The 18,704-nt window shown below is 31.1% G+C and overlaps 2 protein-coding genes across 2 annotated transcripts; both read left to right on the top strand.

Annotated features, from left to right (window-relative positions):
• Positions 1-2,183: 2,183 nt before the first annotated feature.
• Positions 2,184-4,334, top strand: LOC114371725 (plant cysteine oxidase 4-like). Its single transcript, XM_028329080.1, has 5 exons — positions 2,184-2,428; positions 2,630-2,802; positions 2,929-3,073; positions 3,829-4,032; positions 4,137-4,334. The coding sequence occupies exons 1-5, from the start codon at positions 2,323-2,325 to the stop codon at positions 4,265-4,267; spliced, it is 759 nt and encodes a 252-aa protein (XP_028184881.1). The 5' UTR covers positions 2,184-2,322; the 3' UTR covers positions 4,268-4,334.
• Positions 4,335-13,396: 9,062 nt separating this feature from the next.
• On the top strand, positions 13,397-16,944 carry LOC114394886 (serine/threonine-protein kinase SAPK2-like). The gene is made up of 9 exons (XM_028356573.1): positions 13,397-13,683; positions 13,827-13,901; positions 14,894-14,995; positions 15,185-15,238; positions 15,323-15,415; positions 15,501-15,593; positions 15,737-15,841; positions 15,974-16,072; positions 16,328-16,944. The coding sequence occupies exons 1-9, from the start codon at positions 13,564-13,566 to the stop codon at positions 16,601-16,603; spliced, it is 1,017 nt and encodes a 338-aa protein (XP_028212374.1). The 5' UTR covers positions 13,397-13,563; the 3' UTR covers positions 16,604-16,944.
• Positions 16,945-18,704: the final 1,760 nt, after the last annotated feature.

The raw sequence follows: 18,704 nt of genomic DNA, 5'->3' as shown, positions 1-18,704 counted from the left end.
CTTTTAGAGGTTTCTACTTTAAATAATTAAGTAGACAATCTACTTAATATCTACAAAATAGGTAATATTTTCAATCAAGATGGTGTATGTAAGATGAACTTTTTGCTTTAACAGGTCTGCAATTGAACATAGCTCAGTGGCGTGACCTAACAAGCCTGCAAGCTAGCTGCATGTAGCTTGGGTTTTTGAAATTCAAATTGAAATTTCAAAAAAATCGGGAATAGGTGAAACAAAGAAACACAGGAAGAACAACATGGGTTTTGCAAGCAGAAGCAATCAAATAATGCCAAAAAATCAAAGGTGGTGACACGTGTGCAAGCTGATTGTTCTTTTATTACTAAAGAATACAAGATTAGTCAATGATAAAAGTACTTAGTAATTTGGATTTCAAATGAAACTTGAAGTAACTTTTGAGATTATAACTTATATTTTTTTTATTGTTGGTTTTCAATCCGAGTACTTCCTTCAGTAAGAAAAAAAAAACCCTGAGTACTTCCTTTCTTTGATATTACATTATTTATTTTAACAAAATATTTCCTCTAATGTTACACTGTTTATTTTAACTTTTGATAAAAAGATTTATCTTAAAACGAAAAATTATAAGAATTTAAAATTATTTTTTGGAGGAAAAAATAATTAAAAAGCCTAAAAATATTATCTGTAAATTAAAAATATAAAAAATCAAACTAACATGTTTAGATCTTTGTTATGTCATTTTATACTATCTATTAATTAGTTTAAAAGTTAAGTTTTTTTTAAATGCTCCAGATAATTTTAACTTTAACATTCAGTCTAAGATGCTTTTTTATCTTTCAGTTATTTTTTTAATTCTAGTTAGTTTCTTAACTATTTTCTGAATTAAATGTCTAATTGTCGTCTTTATTTTTCTCAAATACATTTAGAAATACTAGTTTTTTTTTTTTGACAGAATAGAAATACTGGTAGTAATAAATAAAAAAGTGTAAAAAAGAAGCAAGTGATCTAGGAAATAGGAACCTCAGAATCCGTACGCCACTCTATATCGTTCTGTTGATTCCGTTCCCGTCATGGGACCTCTAATTGGCATTTACAACATTTTTAGCATTGTCTAAACGTTAGGACTCCGAGATTCAACGTTCACATATCCCTATTTTCGGCACCTATATATAACAATAAACTATTCTCCGTTTTTATTTATAAAATTTAAATTTGAAATGATATTTTTAAGATATAATTTATAATATTTTTTGTATTAATTATTTATTAGAAATATTTTTTATTAAAAGAAGAAAAAATACATTAATAAATTATCAAAAGAGAAAAAATATTAATAATAGGGATAATTTTAAAAAAATATATGGTTAAAAAAATTATTACTATTAACTAAATTAATTAATTTTCTTAATTTTATTGAATTAGGTAATTGAATCTTATACATAAAAATGAATAAATATATTAAAATATAATTAGTGAAACAACTACAGCACAAACTTCAATCCCACAACAAAAATATATTTTCTTTTAATTCTTATGCAGAAAAAAGCCATATTTATTAGAATAAAATATCATATGTTGAAAACAAAATCAACATATAATTTTTTAATTTAAAATAAAATATTTTTTAAAATATTTTTAGAGCTTTATCGTTGGTCTGGCCCCTGCGGATCAACATTAATAATAGTATTTTATTACTTTGCAGGGTGTACTTAACTAATACTCAGTGACCATAATCCACCGCAACATAAAACACAGACACTTGTTAGCTATATTACCAGCAACATTGCTTGTTTTTTCTTTAACGAATGACACAATTTGGTGCCTGGACGGCAAAAGGTTACCTTTTAAAAATTTTAATTTAAGTCACGATTTTAGAGGTTTTACCAATTTAAATTTTCAATGCAAGCAACACCATGGATCACGCAATCACCTGTGATATTTTTGTTTATTTTTTCACCTTATCTATAGTATGTGCCATGTGGCCCATTTTATGTTTTAAACATAGGGCAGAAGTTATCTTTAAAAATTGACTGTTTCAAGCTTCCGCCCCCAGCTTGACTAATTAGTTGTATAATAAAGAACCCTTTCCCTTTCCCCAAAGGGGAAGAAATTGGAAACAAAAGATGCGCACCCACTGTAATACACTAATACTTACTATAAAAGTCAAGATAAGGCCCAAGGTTTGTTTTACGTTATTATTCACAATCCTTTTTTCTCCGTTCTTCACTGTCCCTTCCATTTAATGCCATCAACCAAACCATAATAATCTTATAGTGATGCTTTAAATTTGGTTGGCTACATAACCAGCTAAGGTTAATTATTACTAAGCTTTACTACCCCAAAACAATGGAAAGGAGCAAAATACAAGTGCTTTATGATGCTAGCCATGCCGTGTTTTCTCAAGAGGGGCTTCCAACCTTTCAACAAATCCACTATCTAAAAACTTTGCTAGGTGTGTTAACGTTTAGCTTCTATATATCATTAATCTTATCCTCGTTCATATACGTGCACACTTGTTAATTGATTTTTTTGTCTTCATCATTTTCTTAATTCCTAACCACTATATATAGTTATTATTAGCTTGCATGTAGTATGCAAATAAATCAAATTAAAGGGCCGATTCATATGTTTGAGTTGATCATTTAATTTGCAGACAAAATTGAAGCTATTGATGTAGGAGTCGACGAGTCCGGGTTGTGTGATTCTCCAACATCAGACGCAACCGTTGATAGCAGCAGCAGCAGCAGCAACAGCAAGGGTTTGCTTTGTGGACACGGATTCTCTGAGATAACATACATTCACATTCATGAATGTGACTATTTCTCTGTGAGTAGTAGAAAATACAAATGCCGTATTTAAATTACTTCTTTTGTTAATTTCCAATAAATTGGAGCGAGATTAATTTAATGACCCTTATGAAGATCTAATGTAACGAATTTCAACAACATGCAGATGGGTGTATTCTGTCTTCCAGCAGGAAAAGTGTTTCCACTTCATGATCACCCGGGAATGACAGTGTTGAGTAAGCTCTTGTATGGCTCTACCTGTGTCAAAGCTTATGACTGGATCGCATTGGATTGTGCTGGAAGCCAAACAAGTAAGAAGAATTTGCTTTTAATCTGAATTTTTTCATATTTGTAAAGTTTATACATGTTTTCGTCGTTATAAATATAGCAAAATCCTTTGATTTTCTTTTGTTAGTTTTAGTTTTATAAATTAAATTTTCTTTAAGAATAGGCTGTCATCGTCTAATGATAACTTGACACATATCTAAATATGTTACGCTGCTATTTTATTTTTTTTGTGACAAATTTATACGTAGTATGTTATGTTATAAGTAAATAATGATAGGAATCATTTATAAAAGTTGCTCATTTCTCTGTGACAGGATAAATGTAAGTAGTTTCGCAAGTGATTTTTGACTCATAACACTTTTGCTATCTCGAATTGCAGTATCATTTTCTCCTTCTATTTCTTTTAAATAATAAATAAATTATAAAGATCAAAACCAACTGTTTTTTTAAGGATTAAAAACAAACTTATACATCATGGTGCTTTCAAATTACAAACATCTTAAACCTATTTTTCATTAGAGAATTTCTATGGTGCTTTTGAAAATATAAGGATTTTGACATTGTTATTGAGAAACTCTCCTTTCTTAGTGTGCTCATTCCACCAAATTCTAAAACTCTTTGATTTTTAAGGGCACCATAGCAACTAAATTAACCATATATAACAATAATTTATCTTTCAATATTGATATTTAACTATTCTAAAACTCTTTGATTTTTAAGGGCACCATAATAACAGTTTTTTCTTTCGATATTGATATTTAACTATATGTAAATGCAGTAGGATTGGCTGGGAGGGTAGTGGATGAAGTAATCAAAGCACCACAGGAACCATCCATATTATTTCCAAGAAGTGGTGGCAATATTCATTCTTTCACAGCGTTGACGCCATGTGCAATACTAGACGTGCTATCTCCACCATACTCTGAAGAGTTTGGAAGGCCTTCCACTTACTTCTCAGATATCCCTATCCCTTCTCTTAATGGTAATTTAATTTAGGATGCTCTAATTAATTTTATCTTTAGCTAGGTATAATTTAAGCCACACATTCATTAATTCATACTATTATTTTGTGTCCTACGACTACAGGTTATGCCATACTTGAAGAGAAACCAATGCCTAGTAACCTAGTTGTTCAAGGAGCACCATACCTTGGACCTTCAATTGTAACCGTTGACCATTACAACTTCGGTCAAATCGATTTTGATAATCACGTGTAAATTGAGTGTCTTTTTTGAACAGTACAAATTAAATAGAATAATACAAAATACTATTCATATATCATATTTAACTAATTCAACTAAATTCTTTGATAGATAAATTAAGTGTATTTATATACATAAGTTCTCATATGTAATTATATATATTATTTTGTGAATCACTTCAGTCCTATAATTTCATTATGAAATTAATTCTGAGTTTAAAACTTAATCATATTTAAATTCTTTTGTTTTCTGTAAGAATTAATGTCTCATGGAAGAGGTATGTGACTTATGTAGGGACTAATAAATAAATAATTAACAATTAAAGACTAAATTGTAATTGGGCTTAATAGGAGAAGTTTCTAGAACTAATTGCTACTTGATGGGAGTAGTGGTTATAAAAGGGGCTTAATACCCACTAACGTGAAATAAGATCCCCTCCCTGACTAGAAAGTGTTCTCTCTCACTCATAGTCATCACAAACGGAGAGAGGCAGTAAAGAAAGGCCAAAGGAAGTAAAATTTTATTTATCTCCTTTTTCAAGGAAATCAAAGTGCACTAGAGAGAAGTTCCTATGGAGAAAAGTACACATCATTATCTATTATTCTTTATTGATTGTTTGTGAGAATCATAGGTTTCAAGATCCTATTGGTTTTCTATAATTGATAGTTTAGGAAACCCTTAAGAATTTTTACATGTGGTATCAGAGCATGTGTTATGAAATTTATGATTCTTCAAGAATGATTTAATTTCTCCCAATTATGCATAAACCCTAATTATGAAATTTAGGGATTTTTAATTTATGTTACATGTATTTTCAATTACATGTTTTGATAACGTGCCTTTCGTGTTAATTATATTTTCCGCTGCAAAGTATGAAATTCTGCATATATAAAATTTCATGAGAAGGAAAGTCATGAAAGCTGTAGAATTTTTGGAAATTACGTTTTGGAGAAAGGGAATGAAAAGCAAAAAAAAAAAAAATTCCGCCATTGTGAATTGGTTTTGTAAAGTTGTGCGACTGCATGTACCTTTCTTTCAAGCCCCGCGTACCTTCCTTGTAGGAGAACTAGAAATTTTGGATATTGCTATTTGTAACCCATTTTGCTATTTCCAACCCCACTTGTGTTTTTTTTTAAATTATTATTAAACGTAATTGAAGGATTGAAAGTTTATATCCTGTAATTAAATTAACGTGAATGTTTTGAAATTATTGGTAGCAGTAAATATATGTATATGCTACATATTTGCTTGAACATGTTTGAATGCAAAAACATAAATAAATACAAATATTATTTTATGGCCTATAACGAAATTAATAAAATGACTATGAATTGTTAATAACAATAAGTATGTACAGGCCATATATATTTGGTTGGAATTAAATGTATGTTGAATTTGTTAGTCACCAAAGTGGCCAAATTTGTAAGGTTATTTAATTCCAAATTAATGATTATTTCAATAATATTTGGTTGGAATTAAATGTATGTTAAATTTGTTAGTCACCAAAGTGACCAAATTTGTAAGGTTATTTAATTCCAAATTAATGATTATTTCAATTACTCATAGAATAATGGATGCTAAATTATATGACTGTTGGCTTATGGGTAATTGAAATTCATTGTTATAAGGCATTTATGGATCGCCCAAAGGTTGATTAGTTGTTCTTATAATTAATGAATATAATTGTAGGAAATTTGTGTGTATCATTAGTTTTATTTATATGCCCAAAGGAAATAGATACTACTAATTAGTGCATATTTAATTGCCAATTAATGTTAAAATTTTATTAGCATCATTATGTTTGTATGTTGTATGTTGGTGTATCACCCAAAGGAGAACATCAATATACATTGTCCGTTATCTGAATGAATCATATGTATGACATGTATTTTATGTCTCAAAACACTTATGTGGATTTTATTATGTAATACATATTTTGAATTCATTGGATTCTTATGTATCATTTGAGTCAATTTTAATGGGCTTAACTTCTCTGACTGAAATGAGCAAGTCCAATTTCACCTCGGTGTTTTGGATCATGATCTTGCTATGTTGGAAAAGAAGTTTGTTACTATTATTGATGTTAGTAGCAATGAAGAGAAAGTTCATTATAAAGCATGGGAAAGATCTAACAGACTCAACCTAATGTTCATGAGAATGATTGTTGCAGACAATATTAAGACAGCTCTCCCTAAAACCGATAGTGCTAAAGAGTTTATGGGGTTAGTGGGAGAGCGCTCTCAAACAGCTGATAAGTCTCTTGCTAGGACATTAATGAGTACACTAACCACCATAAAGTTTGATGGTTCGCGTACTATGCATGAACATGTCATTGAGATGACAAACATTACAGCAAGACTTAAGACCTTGGGAATGACTGTGAATGAGAACTTCCTTGTTCAGTTTATTCTAAACTCATTACCGTCTGAGTATAGCCCGTTTCAAATGAGCTATAATACCATGAAAGATAAATGGAATGTGCATGAATTGCACAGTATGTTAGTTCAGGAAGAAACGAGGCTTAAGAATCAAGGAAGTCACTTAGTCCATTATGTCAGCCACCAAGGGAATCAAGGAGCTTGAAAAGAAATTTATGAAGAAGCATGATAAAGGCAAAAGGTCATTAAAGAACAATGACGACTCTTTGCAAATCCATAAGAAAGGGTATCAAAGGGCAATAATTGTCAATTTTGTGAAATTAAGACATTTCCAAAAGGATTACCTAAAGTGTAAGTCTTGGTTCGAAAAGAATGGTGAGCTTAATGCTCATGTATGTTTTGAATCAAACTTAACTGTAGTTTCCCATGATACATGATGGATTAATTCTGGATGTATGACTCATGTTTCTAACATTATACAGAGATTCCTTACAATCCAAACCATAAGTCCAAATGAGAAGTTCATTTTCATAGGGAATGAAGTGAAAGCTCCAGTGGAAATAGTTGAGACTTATTGTTTAAAATGCAACACTGGACATCGTTTAGATTTACTGGAAACTCCTTATGTACCTAGTTTATCTAGGAATTTAGTTTCATTATCTAAACTTGATGTTACTGCATACTCTTTTAATTTTGGTAATGAATGTTTCAATTTATTTAAGCATAATCATCTCATTGGTACTGGTATTCTTGTGATGGTTTATATAAATTGGAAATAGACAATTTGTATGCTAAAACTGTTTTAACTCTGCATCATAATGTTGGCACTAAACATAGTTTAGTGAATGAATAATTTGCTTTCTTGTGGCATAAATGTTTAGGTCACATTTATAGAGAAAGGATGGAAAGATTAATAAAGAATGAAATTCTTCCTTATCTAGATTTTACGGATCTAAATATTTGTGTGGGTTGTATTAAGGGAAAACAAGCAAAACATACAAAGAAAGGAGCTACAAGAAGCACTCAGCTTCTTGAAATTGTGCATACTGACATTTGTGGACCTTTTGATGTTAGTTCTTTCAGAAAGGAATGATACTTTATCACCATTATTGATGATTATTCATGTTACGGTTATGTCTACTTACTGCCCGAGATTTCTTAGGCAATGGATGCCTTAGAAATTTACTACAATGAAGTAAAAGGGCAATTAGACATAAATGTGAAAATTATTAGATATGATAGAGGTGATAAGTATTACGGAAGATATGATGAAACTGGGCAACACCCAGGTCCATTTGCTAAGCTCCTTCAGAAACGAGGCATTTGTGCGCAATACACAATGCCTGGTACGCCACAACAAAATGGTGTATCAGAAAGGCGTAACAAAACTTTAATTGATATGGTTAGGAGTATGTTAATCAATTCAACCTTGCTCGTATCTTTGTGGATGTATGCTTTGAAAATTGTCATGTATTTGTTAAATAGGGTTCCTAGTAAGGCAGTTCCAAAGACACCTTTTGAACTGTGGACAAATAGGACACCTAGTATGAGGCACCTGCATGTTTGGGGTTGTTAGGTAGAAATAAGAATTTACAATCCACAAGAAAGAAAATTGGATGCAAGAACAATCAGTAGAAATTTCATTGGTTATCCAGAAAAGTCAAAGGGGTATATGTTTTATTGTCCTAATCATAGTATGAGAATTGTCGAAACTGAAAATGCAAGGTTCATTGAAAACGGTGAAATCAGTGGGAGTACAGTTCCACGAGAAGTGGAAATTAAAGAAGTTAGAGTGCAAGTCCCTTTAGCTTTTGCCTCTAGCATTAAGGTGATTACTATTTCAGTTATTGCTACAAACAGTAATGAAGAAGTACAACACAATGATGAGCTCATGATACATAATGAACCCATTGTGGAAGAACCACAAGAAGTAGCATTAAGGAGGTCTCAAAGAGAAAGAAGATCAGCTATTTCGAATGATTATGTGGTATACTTACATGAAACAGAAACAAACTTAAGCATTAATGATAATGATCCAGTTTCGTTTTCACAAGCTATAAGTTGTGATAATTTTGAGAAGTGGTTAAATGCCATGAAAGAAGAGATAAATTCCATGGAACATAATGGTGTTTAGAACCTTGTAAAATTACCAAAGGGTTGTAAGAGAGTTGGTTGTAAGTGGGTCTTCAAGACTAAACGTGACTCTCATGGCAACCTTGAACATTACAAGGCTAGACTTGTTGCTAAGGAATTTACTCAGAAAGATGACATTGATTATAAAGAGACATTTTACTGGCCTCACGAAAGGATTCTTTCAGGATTATCATGACATTAGTAGCCCATTATGACTTGGAGCTACATTAAATAGATGTGAAAATTGCCTTTCTGAATGGAGATTTAGAGGAGAATGTTTGTATGGACCAACCAATGGAGTTCTTAGTTGAAGGAAATGAACACATGGTGTGCATACTAAAGAAATCAATATACAGTCTTAAAGCAAGCTTCCCGCCAATGGTATTTGAGGTTTAATGATATCATTATTTCCTTTAGATTTAAGGAAAATACTGTTTAATGATATCATTATTTTCTAATTCTGTATATTGACGATATCTTGCTTGCAGCTAACGATCTTGGTCTTCTTCATGAGATTAAAAAAAAATTCTCTAGAAACTTTGAAGTGAAAGATATGAGTGAGGTAAGCTATGTGATAGGGATAGAAATATTACATAATAGATCACAAGGATTGTTAGGCTTATCTCAAAAAGTATATATATCGATAAAGTGTTACAGAGATTCAAGATGGAAAGGTGTTTAACATCGCCTATTCTAATTTAGAAATGAGACAGAGTTAGTCTCGTACAATGTCCTAGAAATGATATGGAACGAAAACAAATGAAAGTAATTTTGTATGCATCAGTTGTTGTTGCATCTGAGAGTTGAATTTGTAGTATGTTTTGAGGCTACAATTCAGACTAATTGGCTGCAGAACTTTATTTCAGGGCTTGGAATTGTCGACAGTATTGCTAGGCCGCTGAAAATGTATTGTGATAACTCCGCAGCAATATTTTTTTGTAAAAACGACAAGTACTCTAAGGGTGCTAAACATATGAAATTGAGGTACTTTGTCGTGAAGGAAGAAGTTCAGAAACAAAGAGTGTCAATAAAACATATTAGCACAAACCTTATGATAGTTGACCCTTTGAATAAGGGATTATTGCCCAAGACATTATAGAACATGTTGAAAGTATGAGCATTATTGTTATTGATGATCATTATGTGTAATTTACTTTATGTAATTTTGCTGACACTCTAAGCTCAATTATGATATGTTTCTGATTACCTGTTCTCTATGCTTGCATGCATGTTTGTGTTAGAGTAATGTTAACAGGTTTTGTCTTGAATGAAGACATTATGTTGGACCAATTATGTACTCCTAACTAAAGGTCATATTAAGGAGAAGACTAACTTGTAGTACATGGAAGGGACTATGTCGATTAGATGATGTACAACCGCCATGACTCGAATTGGTTTCTATTCTTAATCATGAAATTATGATGTACCCAATGTATAAAACAATTTAGTCAATTTTAATGCGCATTATGTTAGTTAATCTATTTATTTATTTAGTCCATAATGTTTATTAATGTCACATGAGCCAAGTGGGAGAATGTAAGAATTAATGTCTCATGTAAGAGACATGTGACTTATGTAAGGACTATTAAGTAAATAATTAACGATTAAAGACTAAATTATAATTGGGCTTAATAGGAGAAGTTTCTAGAACTAACTGCTACTTGATGGGAGTAGTGGTTATAAAAGGGGCTTAATACCCACTAACGTGAAATAAGGTTCCCTTCCTGACTAGAAAGTGTTCTCTCTCACCCATAGTCATCACGAATGGAGAGAGGCAATAAAGAAAGGCCAAAGGAAGTGAAATCTCATTTCTCTCATTTTTCAAGGAAATTAAAGTGCAGTAGAAAGAAGTTCCTATGGAGAAAGGTACACATCATTATCTATTATTCTTTATTGATTGTTTGTGAGAATCATAGATTTCAAGATCCTATTGGTTTTCTATAATTGATAGTGTAGGAAACCCTTAAGAATTTTTACATTTTCTTCATGTATTATGCTAAAATTGAACCACTCAATTCGTATTTGAAGGCCACAATCATCGGAGCAATTAGAATAGTGAAAATACGTTGGATTTGGAACTACAGCATATTGGTCATTGCCGTATCAGCGAGGGAAAGTGCTCACAGTTTTAGACTTTTGGAGGTAGCAGCTTGCATGGTCAAAGGCTGCTGCATATACTAATTCCAATTAAGTTTATGTCACGACTAGCATTGTTGAAACTATAGGTTTACATTCATGTGTGTAGGTATTAATTAATTTAATTTAACTTTTTCTACACTTGAAATATGAGAGAACAAAAGAATTAATACTCAGCTAAATAGAAAATTAAAATCTAGCACAACAGGTCTTGTGATCTCGGAAAGTAGAAAATATTGTGTAAATCAGAAAATAGATGCAACTTGGAAAAATAGTTCAAAGATACTTAGTGCGCATTTGATTTAAATTATTTGAGACAAAACTTTTTTTACTTTTACTCATTTGCTTCTCTCTCACACACACGTTAGTTTTATACTTTTATTACGTTTTTGTGTGTTCTATATTTTCGTATTCTTTCATCTCGTCAATTTTTGTGATTTTTCTATTTTTAATTCGTCTCTGTTTAGCATTTTTCATCCATGTGTTTTTTTTATCATCCTCGTTCCTCAACAACGGATTTAATTATTATTTTTCAAATATGATAAAATTAAACCTTATTTTCTGTTTATCTTAAATTATGATTTAAACAGATGAGTTAGTTAAGAATTTTATATACAAATCATTTTATTGAATCCAAAAAATATATAAATCTTTTTAGATTAACAACCGGGATTAAATGCGCATGCTTGTTCACAAAACCTTGCTGTAAACACAACAAATTTAAATAAAAAACTATATATATACAATAGTACTTCAACAACTAGTGAATCTTTATCCGTATATAATTATAGCCAGCTTGGTATTTTATTTACTGCCAAATGCATTCTAAATTTTATCATATTAAGAATTAAGATTAGGTGCAGCTAGAAAGGTGGCATGCTTATCTTCAGCTGTAAAATCCAAAATCACAAGCTTATCCTTGTCCAAACAAGACCTTCACATATACAATACAAAATACTATTGTTGAGATTGCGGCATTCTAAATGAGAACCCACGCACATTTATACATTGTTTAATAATAACATTATTTTAAGTCGGTGTAGTACTATATCCTTTTTTCTTTTCGTAAAAAAGTATTTAATTTATTCCAAAATGTACCTTTAAATTGGTTTTTTCCACCATATAGAATTATTTGTTTTTTCCACTTCAAAGAATTTATGTACTCCCGTTAGCTTTCCACTGTTAATAATTATTTTATTTGAATTTAAATTGTTTTTTTATAAATAAAACCAATTAATGTTTTTATTTTTAAATGATAATCAAACAATCAATTTTCTCCCACTTAAAAACCTCAAATTCTTTTTTTAATTCAAAATTATTTAAAATTGAATTATTTTATTTATTTAAAATTCACTAAATGAAACATCAAATTTTATTTTAAAAAATTAAAATGCAAATATTTCCTCTTCAAAAATTGATATTATTAAATATTACCCAAAAATAATTAAAGTATAAAAGTTAAGAAGAATTCCTTAAAAAAATTAGGAAGAATATTTTCCTCAAAAATAGTTGCCTAAAAAAATAGAAGTATAAAAGTTAGGAATAATCTTTTTCCTCATAAATAGTTACCTAAAAATAATAGCAGTATAAAACTTAGGAAGAATATTTTACCACGGAGAGGTCCAGCCAGTCCTACCACAAGTTCTTTTAGGTTTTAAAAGATAATAGATGACAAGCTTTAATAAATATTTAACAAAAGTCACTATAAAATACTTTTTTATAATTTTAAAATATTAGTATTGTTTGAATATTTTAATTTATTTTTTAACAATGGCACTGATTAAGCAAATTCTTTACCTTTTAATATTATCATTGCTATATTAAAAAGATATACACTATAGCACATTTTTTTTTATATTAAAAGTAACAAAATGTTGGGGACAGGTGCCACTCATGCTGCGTTTAAGATTTGTCTTTTCTAGTGTAGTGCTTATATGTAACTTTGTCTGCTATTTTCATAATTTCATCTGACTAACTTATACAATTAACGTCGGTATTGACTATAGTGGTGAAATTTTAATTTTAATTAAAAATACTAATAAAAACACACAACAAACTGTACTTAAAATTTTCCCTTTCTTATTTAACAATATTTTCATGTAATTTTAGCAGTTTTAGTGTCATTTTCGAATTAAAATTTTCTCTTGATAATTCATCCAATAAAAATCATCATTTAACTAAAAATAAAATGCAAGATTACTTAAAAAATGAGTAAATTTTGTTCTCCCAAAAAAATCTTCCTTTGGAAATCCAACATAATATCTTTAAGGAATCTAGTTATCTACTAATTTTGCTCGGAATTGAGTTATGTTGTTTCCTAGTTTCATGTAATTAAATTCATCACGTGTGAAATGATGCTATCAGTTTCATTATTCATATATGTTTCTGTGTACATTTCTTTTCTTTTCTTTTTTTCCCTATTTGCCACTCTCTGTTTATCGACAGCAACATTCATACTCGAGTCAAAGGCTGGCTTGGCTAGCTTGCGTCTTTGTTAAGACTTTGATGACATGTTCACAACCCCGCCCGAGAACCTACTTTTTTGTTTCATAGGAATAAAACATTTACTTTGATCACCTTTTCATTCCTTTTATGTAAAAAAAAAAAAACCACAACACATGGGTGTGTAGTAGAATTGCAGTGAAATTGGAAAAATACTCAAACATGGAGCGCTATGAGATCCTCAAAGATATTGGTTCAGGAAATTTTGCTGTGGCCAAGCTTGTTAGAGACAACTACACCAATGAGCTTTTTGCTGTCAAGTTTATTGAGAGAGGCCAGAAGGTGTTCTTCATCTTCACCCTTTCAATTTCAGTTTCATTTTCTTTTCTTTGTTGGTAATTAATTATTCATTCATCTGGGTTTGTATTGTAATCTTTTGTGTGTGTGATTTTGTTTGTTGTTCCCTGTGGAAATATGTGCTGCAGATTGATGAGCATGTCCAGAGGGAAATCATGAACCACAGATCATTGAAGCACCCCAACATTATTAGATTCAAAGAGGTTAGTAAAAGTAAACTCATGCTCCTAATATTGAGTTAAAGAATGTCTTTTATTTTCAGCTAAATGATAAAATTCTGCAAAATAGTAGATTCGTTTTTGGTCTTGAAGACTCCTACTATTTGGACCACCTTTCTGTTTTGTTAATCCGTGCTTATATGCTCATCTAATTTTTAGATGTTATTTTTTTAAGCCTTTCTTGTTTAATTTACGGTCCAAGGTCTTTAACTTGCAGTCGCGATCATGGTTTTGTTGTGTTTCTTGAAATTGCGGGAAATAACAGGTTGCAAACACTAAAAAAAACCTTGACTTTGTGGCTAAAATCTCAGTTGCAAACCTTTTCAAAACCTTGTTCCTGTCTATTTTCTATTGTGAAATATTTCTTTGCCAATTTTTCTTATTGGCACTATATGAGCATGTGGATATTGCCAGAAAAAAAAGTTTAACATGTGAAATGTGAGATGTAGAGACTAGAGAATGTGTGTGGTGGTGGTGGAAAGTAGTTACCACTTTCATGGAAGATAGGAACTTGGGAAGTTAGCTTTGGGAACACTCATTATGACTTTGAATATTGGTCTAATTTTATATTTTGGTCTCCTACTTTGTTATTCTACCTTTTACTGAAGTGGGCTGAGAATCAGAATTGAACTTAGAATAATACAAAGGTCCCCGCATCAAACTTATTCGGATGAATTTATCAAAATATTTTTTTTTTCTCATGATGTATTTTATTTCGAAGGTGCGATTAGAAAAAAACCATTCATGAAATTCCTTCTTATATTTCATTTTTCACTAATTTTCTGTTTTCTCCTTTCCTTGCTTGGTAGTTGGTAGTTTTCTGTTCTTCCCTTTGAATAAATTTTTATTTATGATGAACCATGTACTATTTATTTTATCAATGCAAACATGCTTTCATTGGAATAATATTCCAACCAGTTTCAAAAAGAAGGAAAAAAGATCCTTTGTGTGAGCTTTGATGATGATTCTACTTGCAGGTCCTGTTGACACCAACTCATTTAGCCATAGTAATGGAATATGCTTCTGGAGGAGAACTCTTTGAGAGGATATGCAATGCTGGTAGATTCAGTGAGGATGAGGTAATGTAGAAAGTGAAGTACTATTTGATTAGTTTATGTAATTCAGGATGATCTTGTCTAGATTTTATCTCGTTGTAGAGGTTCCATTTTGAACTTAGTCCATATTTGGTTAATTTGGTCCTGTTATGCTAGTATATGCATTGTTTCATTCAGAAACTTTGGTTCTCAAGTCTTGTTACTTTTCATCAGGCAAGATTTTTCTTTCAGCAATTGATATCAGGAGTCAGTTACTGTCATTCAATGGTATGAAACTAAACCAAACATCCATCATGAATCATGTTCCTTTACAGTGAATAAATATTTATAGTGGAAGAAATGTTTATGCAGCAAATCTGTCATAGAGATCTGAAGCTTGAAAACACACTCTTAGATGGAAGCACTGCACCACGAGTCAAAATTTGTGACTTTGGTTACTCAAAGGTATTATAATGCTAACAAGGATTACTGCACTAGATGAATCCACCTTCTTCAAGTGATGCTAATTTGTTTTTTTTCTTGTTTTTAGTCATCAGTATTGCATTCACAACCTAAGTCTACGGTGGGAACGCCAGCTTACATTGCACCTGAGGTTCTTACAAGGAAAGAATATGATGGAAAGGTAAGGTCTTATTCTTCCTCATTGCTTATCCTTGGTCTTGGTCATATGGTTATTTTTATTTTTTACTTAGATACATGTTGTCTTTTTTGTGTTCTGTTTGATGTTGTCTTTTCTAACTATGTTGTTCTCTTTGAAAGCTATAGATTGCAGATGTTTGGTCTTGTGGAGTCACCTTATATGTGATGTTAGTTGGGGCTTATCCTTTTGAAGACCCAGCAGATCCAAGAAACTTCAAAAAAACCATTGGTGTGAGTGATAACAGATAACTGCAAACTTATTGAATCCTTAAATAATATCAAGTCTAGAAATAAGAGTTAGTTGTTTAGTTTCACTTTCTCTGATATGGTGTTTCAATTGGACCTTTTGTTGGCTTATTACAGAAGATACTTAGTGTCCAGTACTCAGTCCCGGATTATGTACGAGTTTCCATGGAATGTAGACATCTTCTATCACAAATATTCGTGGCAAGTCCTGAAAAGGTAATTGATTTAATGTCTATAAATTCCTTCTGGATGGGAGATTTGATCTCTTTAATTTCGGTGCACTGTTTATATAAATACTCTTCATATTTATTCTCAAGTAACTTAAAAGTTTTGCTTCTCTGATACCAATTTGGGCACAATTCTAGCAATGCTTATTCTTTCCACTATCTTTAGCATCTAGTTGACAATCTACTATTAAACTATATGTAGCTTCCATTCCCATTGTATTGAACCATTTACGGCATTTTGCAGAGAATAACAATACCAGAAATTAAAAACCATCCATGGTTTTTAAGGAACTTGCCCATGGAACTGACGGAAGGTGGAAGCTGGCAAATGAATGATGTAAATAATCCATCACAAAATGTTGAGGAAGTACTGTCTATTATACAAGAGGCAAGAAAATCTCTTAATGTTCCCAAGGTTGGAGGCCTTCTTACTGGGGGCAGCATGGACCTGGATGACTTTGATGCTGATGAAGATCTTGAAGATCTAGAAACAAGTGGTGAATTTGTGTGTCCTATTTAAGTGTGTACATGAACAAGCTGAGCTATAGTTTGCTGTGAAAATGTAAATAGATTTTTCTGTAGGGGCTAAAATTCCTTGGTGGTTAATTTTTCAATTAAGATCAGTAGCCCCACTTGCATGGCTTGTTATTTATCAGTTTTGAGTTTTGACATTTAAAGGGTTTTTTTTTATTTCTTTATGTTTATTTTTCCCTCTTCCCTATCACACGTGTGGATGTGATCAGATTTAGGAACTTCCGAAACCATGTGCTGTTTTCCTAGAGAAGTAATACCACATGTTCCAAAGATGAGAATATAAAATAAAGCAAGTTGTGGCAGGTTCCACTTTTGCATCATGGGAAACTGAGACATGGGAAGTAAGTAGACTTTTGTTAGTGGATTTTATTTTATATTGTAGAGTGGGAATTGAGCAAGCAATGCTCTCCTTGGAGGCTTTGCCCTCAACCGTGACGTCCCCCCCATTATGTAGGATTTCTTTTGTATATTTACATATATCCTTTTTTTAAAAATAACTATTGTAATTAGGTTTTCGATTTTTTGAGTTGATTATAAGACTAATCTTTCACTTCAGATCTTAGCCCCCATTTGTTTGTAGTAAAAGTGAGCTGAAAAGAAGTCAAGTAAATATTAAAAAGAAGGAGATTCTATTTTAATTTTAAATTTTCAGCGTAATTCGTTTTCATTCTATTTTACCGAATATTCTTGTCATTTCCAAAAAAACGTATTTTATAAAAATTGATCTCAAATCCTTTTTCAAAAAATTCAATTTATATTACCAACTAAATCACATTAGATTTCTTCTTTTCAATTCATATCTACAACTTCATTTTAGTAATCGTATATTTATTCAAAACTTAGATAGATATGTGCTTCGCAAATTATTCTGTTATAATTTAGCCATGAACAAGCTGTGGCCACTTGTGGGACCGGGTTCTTAATCTGACAATTGACTCTTCAATTCTAAGGAACTAAGTTACTCATAGATTATCAAGCTATCTTTGGCACATTGAATCAAAACATTTGTACCGTACGGAATCAATCAACATTACCGAGTGCCGACACTGTTTTTTTTTTTTTTTTTTTTATGTTATCCCTGCCAAACAAACCTTTGTCACTTGGGGAATCAGTCAAGAAAGCCGACAGTATATGTAAGCCAATTGTTAGTAATTTTATTTTGCTCTTATGTCTTTATAATTTTATCACTATCTAAAAAAACTTCGGAAAAAATTTAGAGTTAGTAAAATATTTTGAATTTTTTTTTGCACATTGTTACCAAGAAACTGCTATTTAACAGCGTTCACTTGAGCCGAAAAAGAAAATTATGTAAAACCTCTTCCATAACTTTGCTGATTTCAGTTCTTCCTATTTACTAAAAAATGCTCCCAAGATATTGTTGTCGTGTTAATTATATTGGCACCTACAATTTCGAAACATTTAGGAATTCCAACTGTTACAGTTTTTTTTTTTTATCGGCATTCCAACTTTTATAGACTTATAGTGTTACTTCTGCAATTGCTCAGGCTATATGTGGAGAACAGAAGCAAAGCAAAGCATATTTACTTATGCGTGTACTAAGATCATTTAATTGTCTTGATAACTAGCCAAAATTGAAGTCTTAAACATTGTTTGTACTAAGATCATTTAATTTTCTTTATGAATGTATCCAAAATAATTTCTTAAGCACGTAGAACGAAAGTTGCACAAATCAACAAGCACTCAAGATATTCATATTAATCAATTTATTGACAAGAACAGGGATGAAGTTGCATCTATAGACTACTCTTTGAAGTTCAACTATGAATTTTAAATATTATGAAGGCCCTAGTCCAAGGTGGCATTATCTCAAATTGGCAACAATATTCTCTATTCTGCTCAGTATCCTTCCACAGAAGTCAGACTATACATAACTTATTGGTGGATTATTTCATATCTCAAAGATAATTTAAGCATGAAAAATGAAATAAATAACGAAAAATATATTTATGTATTCACCAATATGCAACAGAATTGTGGAGAATTACTTACACGGCAAGCCAGCCAAACTTTGAAATGTTACTTGCAAAAGGAAGTTTGTAGTTTTCAATGAATTGCTTAAGAGGACA

This window comes from Glycine soja, chromosome 2 (genome assembly GCF_004193775.1).
Source record: "Glycine soja cultivar W05 chromosome 2, ASM419377v2, whole genome shotgun sequence".
Lineage (NCBI taxonomy): Eukaryota > Viridiplantae > Streptophyta > Magnoliopsida > Fabales > Fabaceae > Glycine > Glycine soja.
Note: the sequence above shows the minus strand (reverse complement) of the source record. Positions and strands in the feature narration are given on the sequence as shown.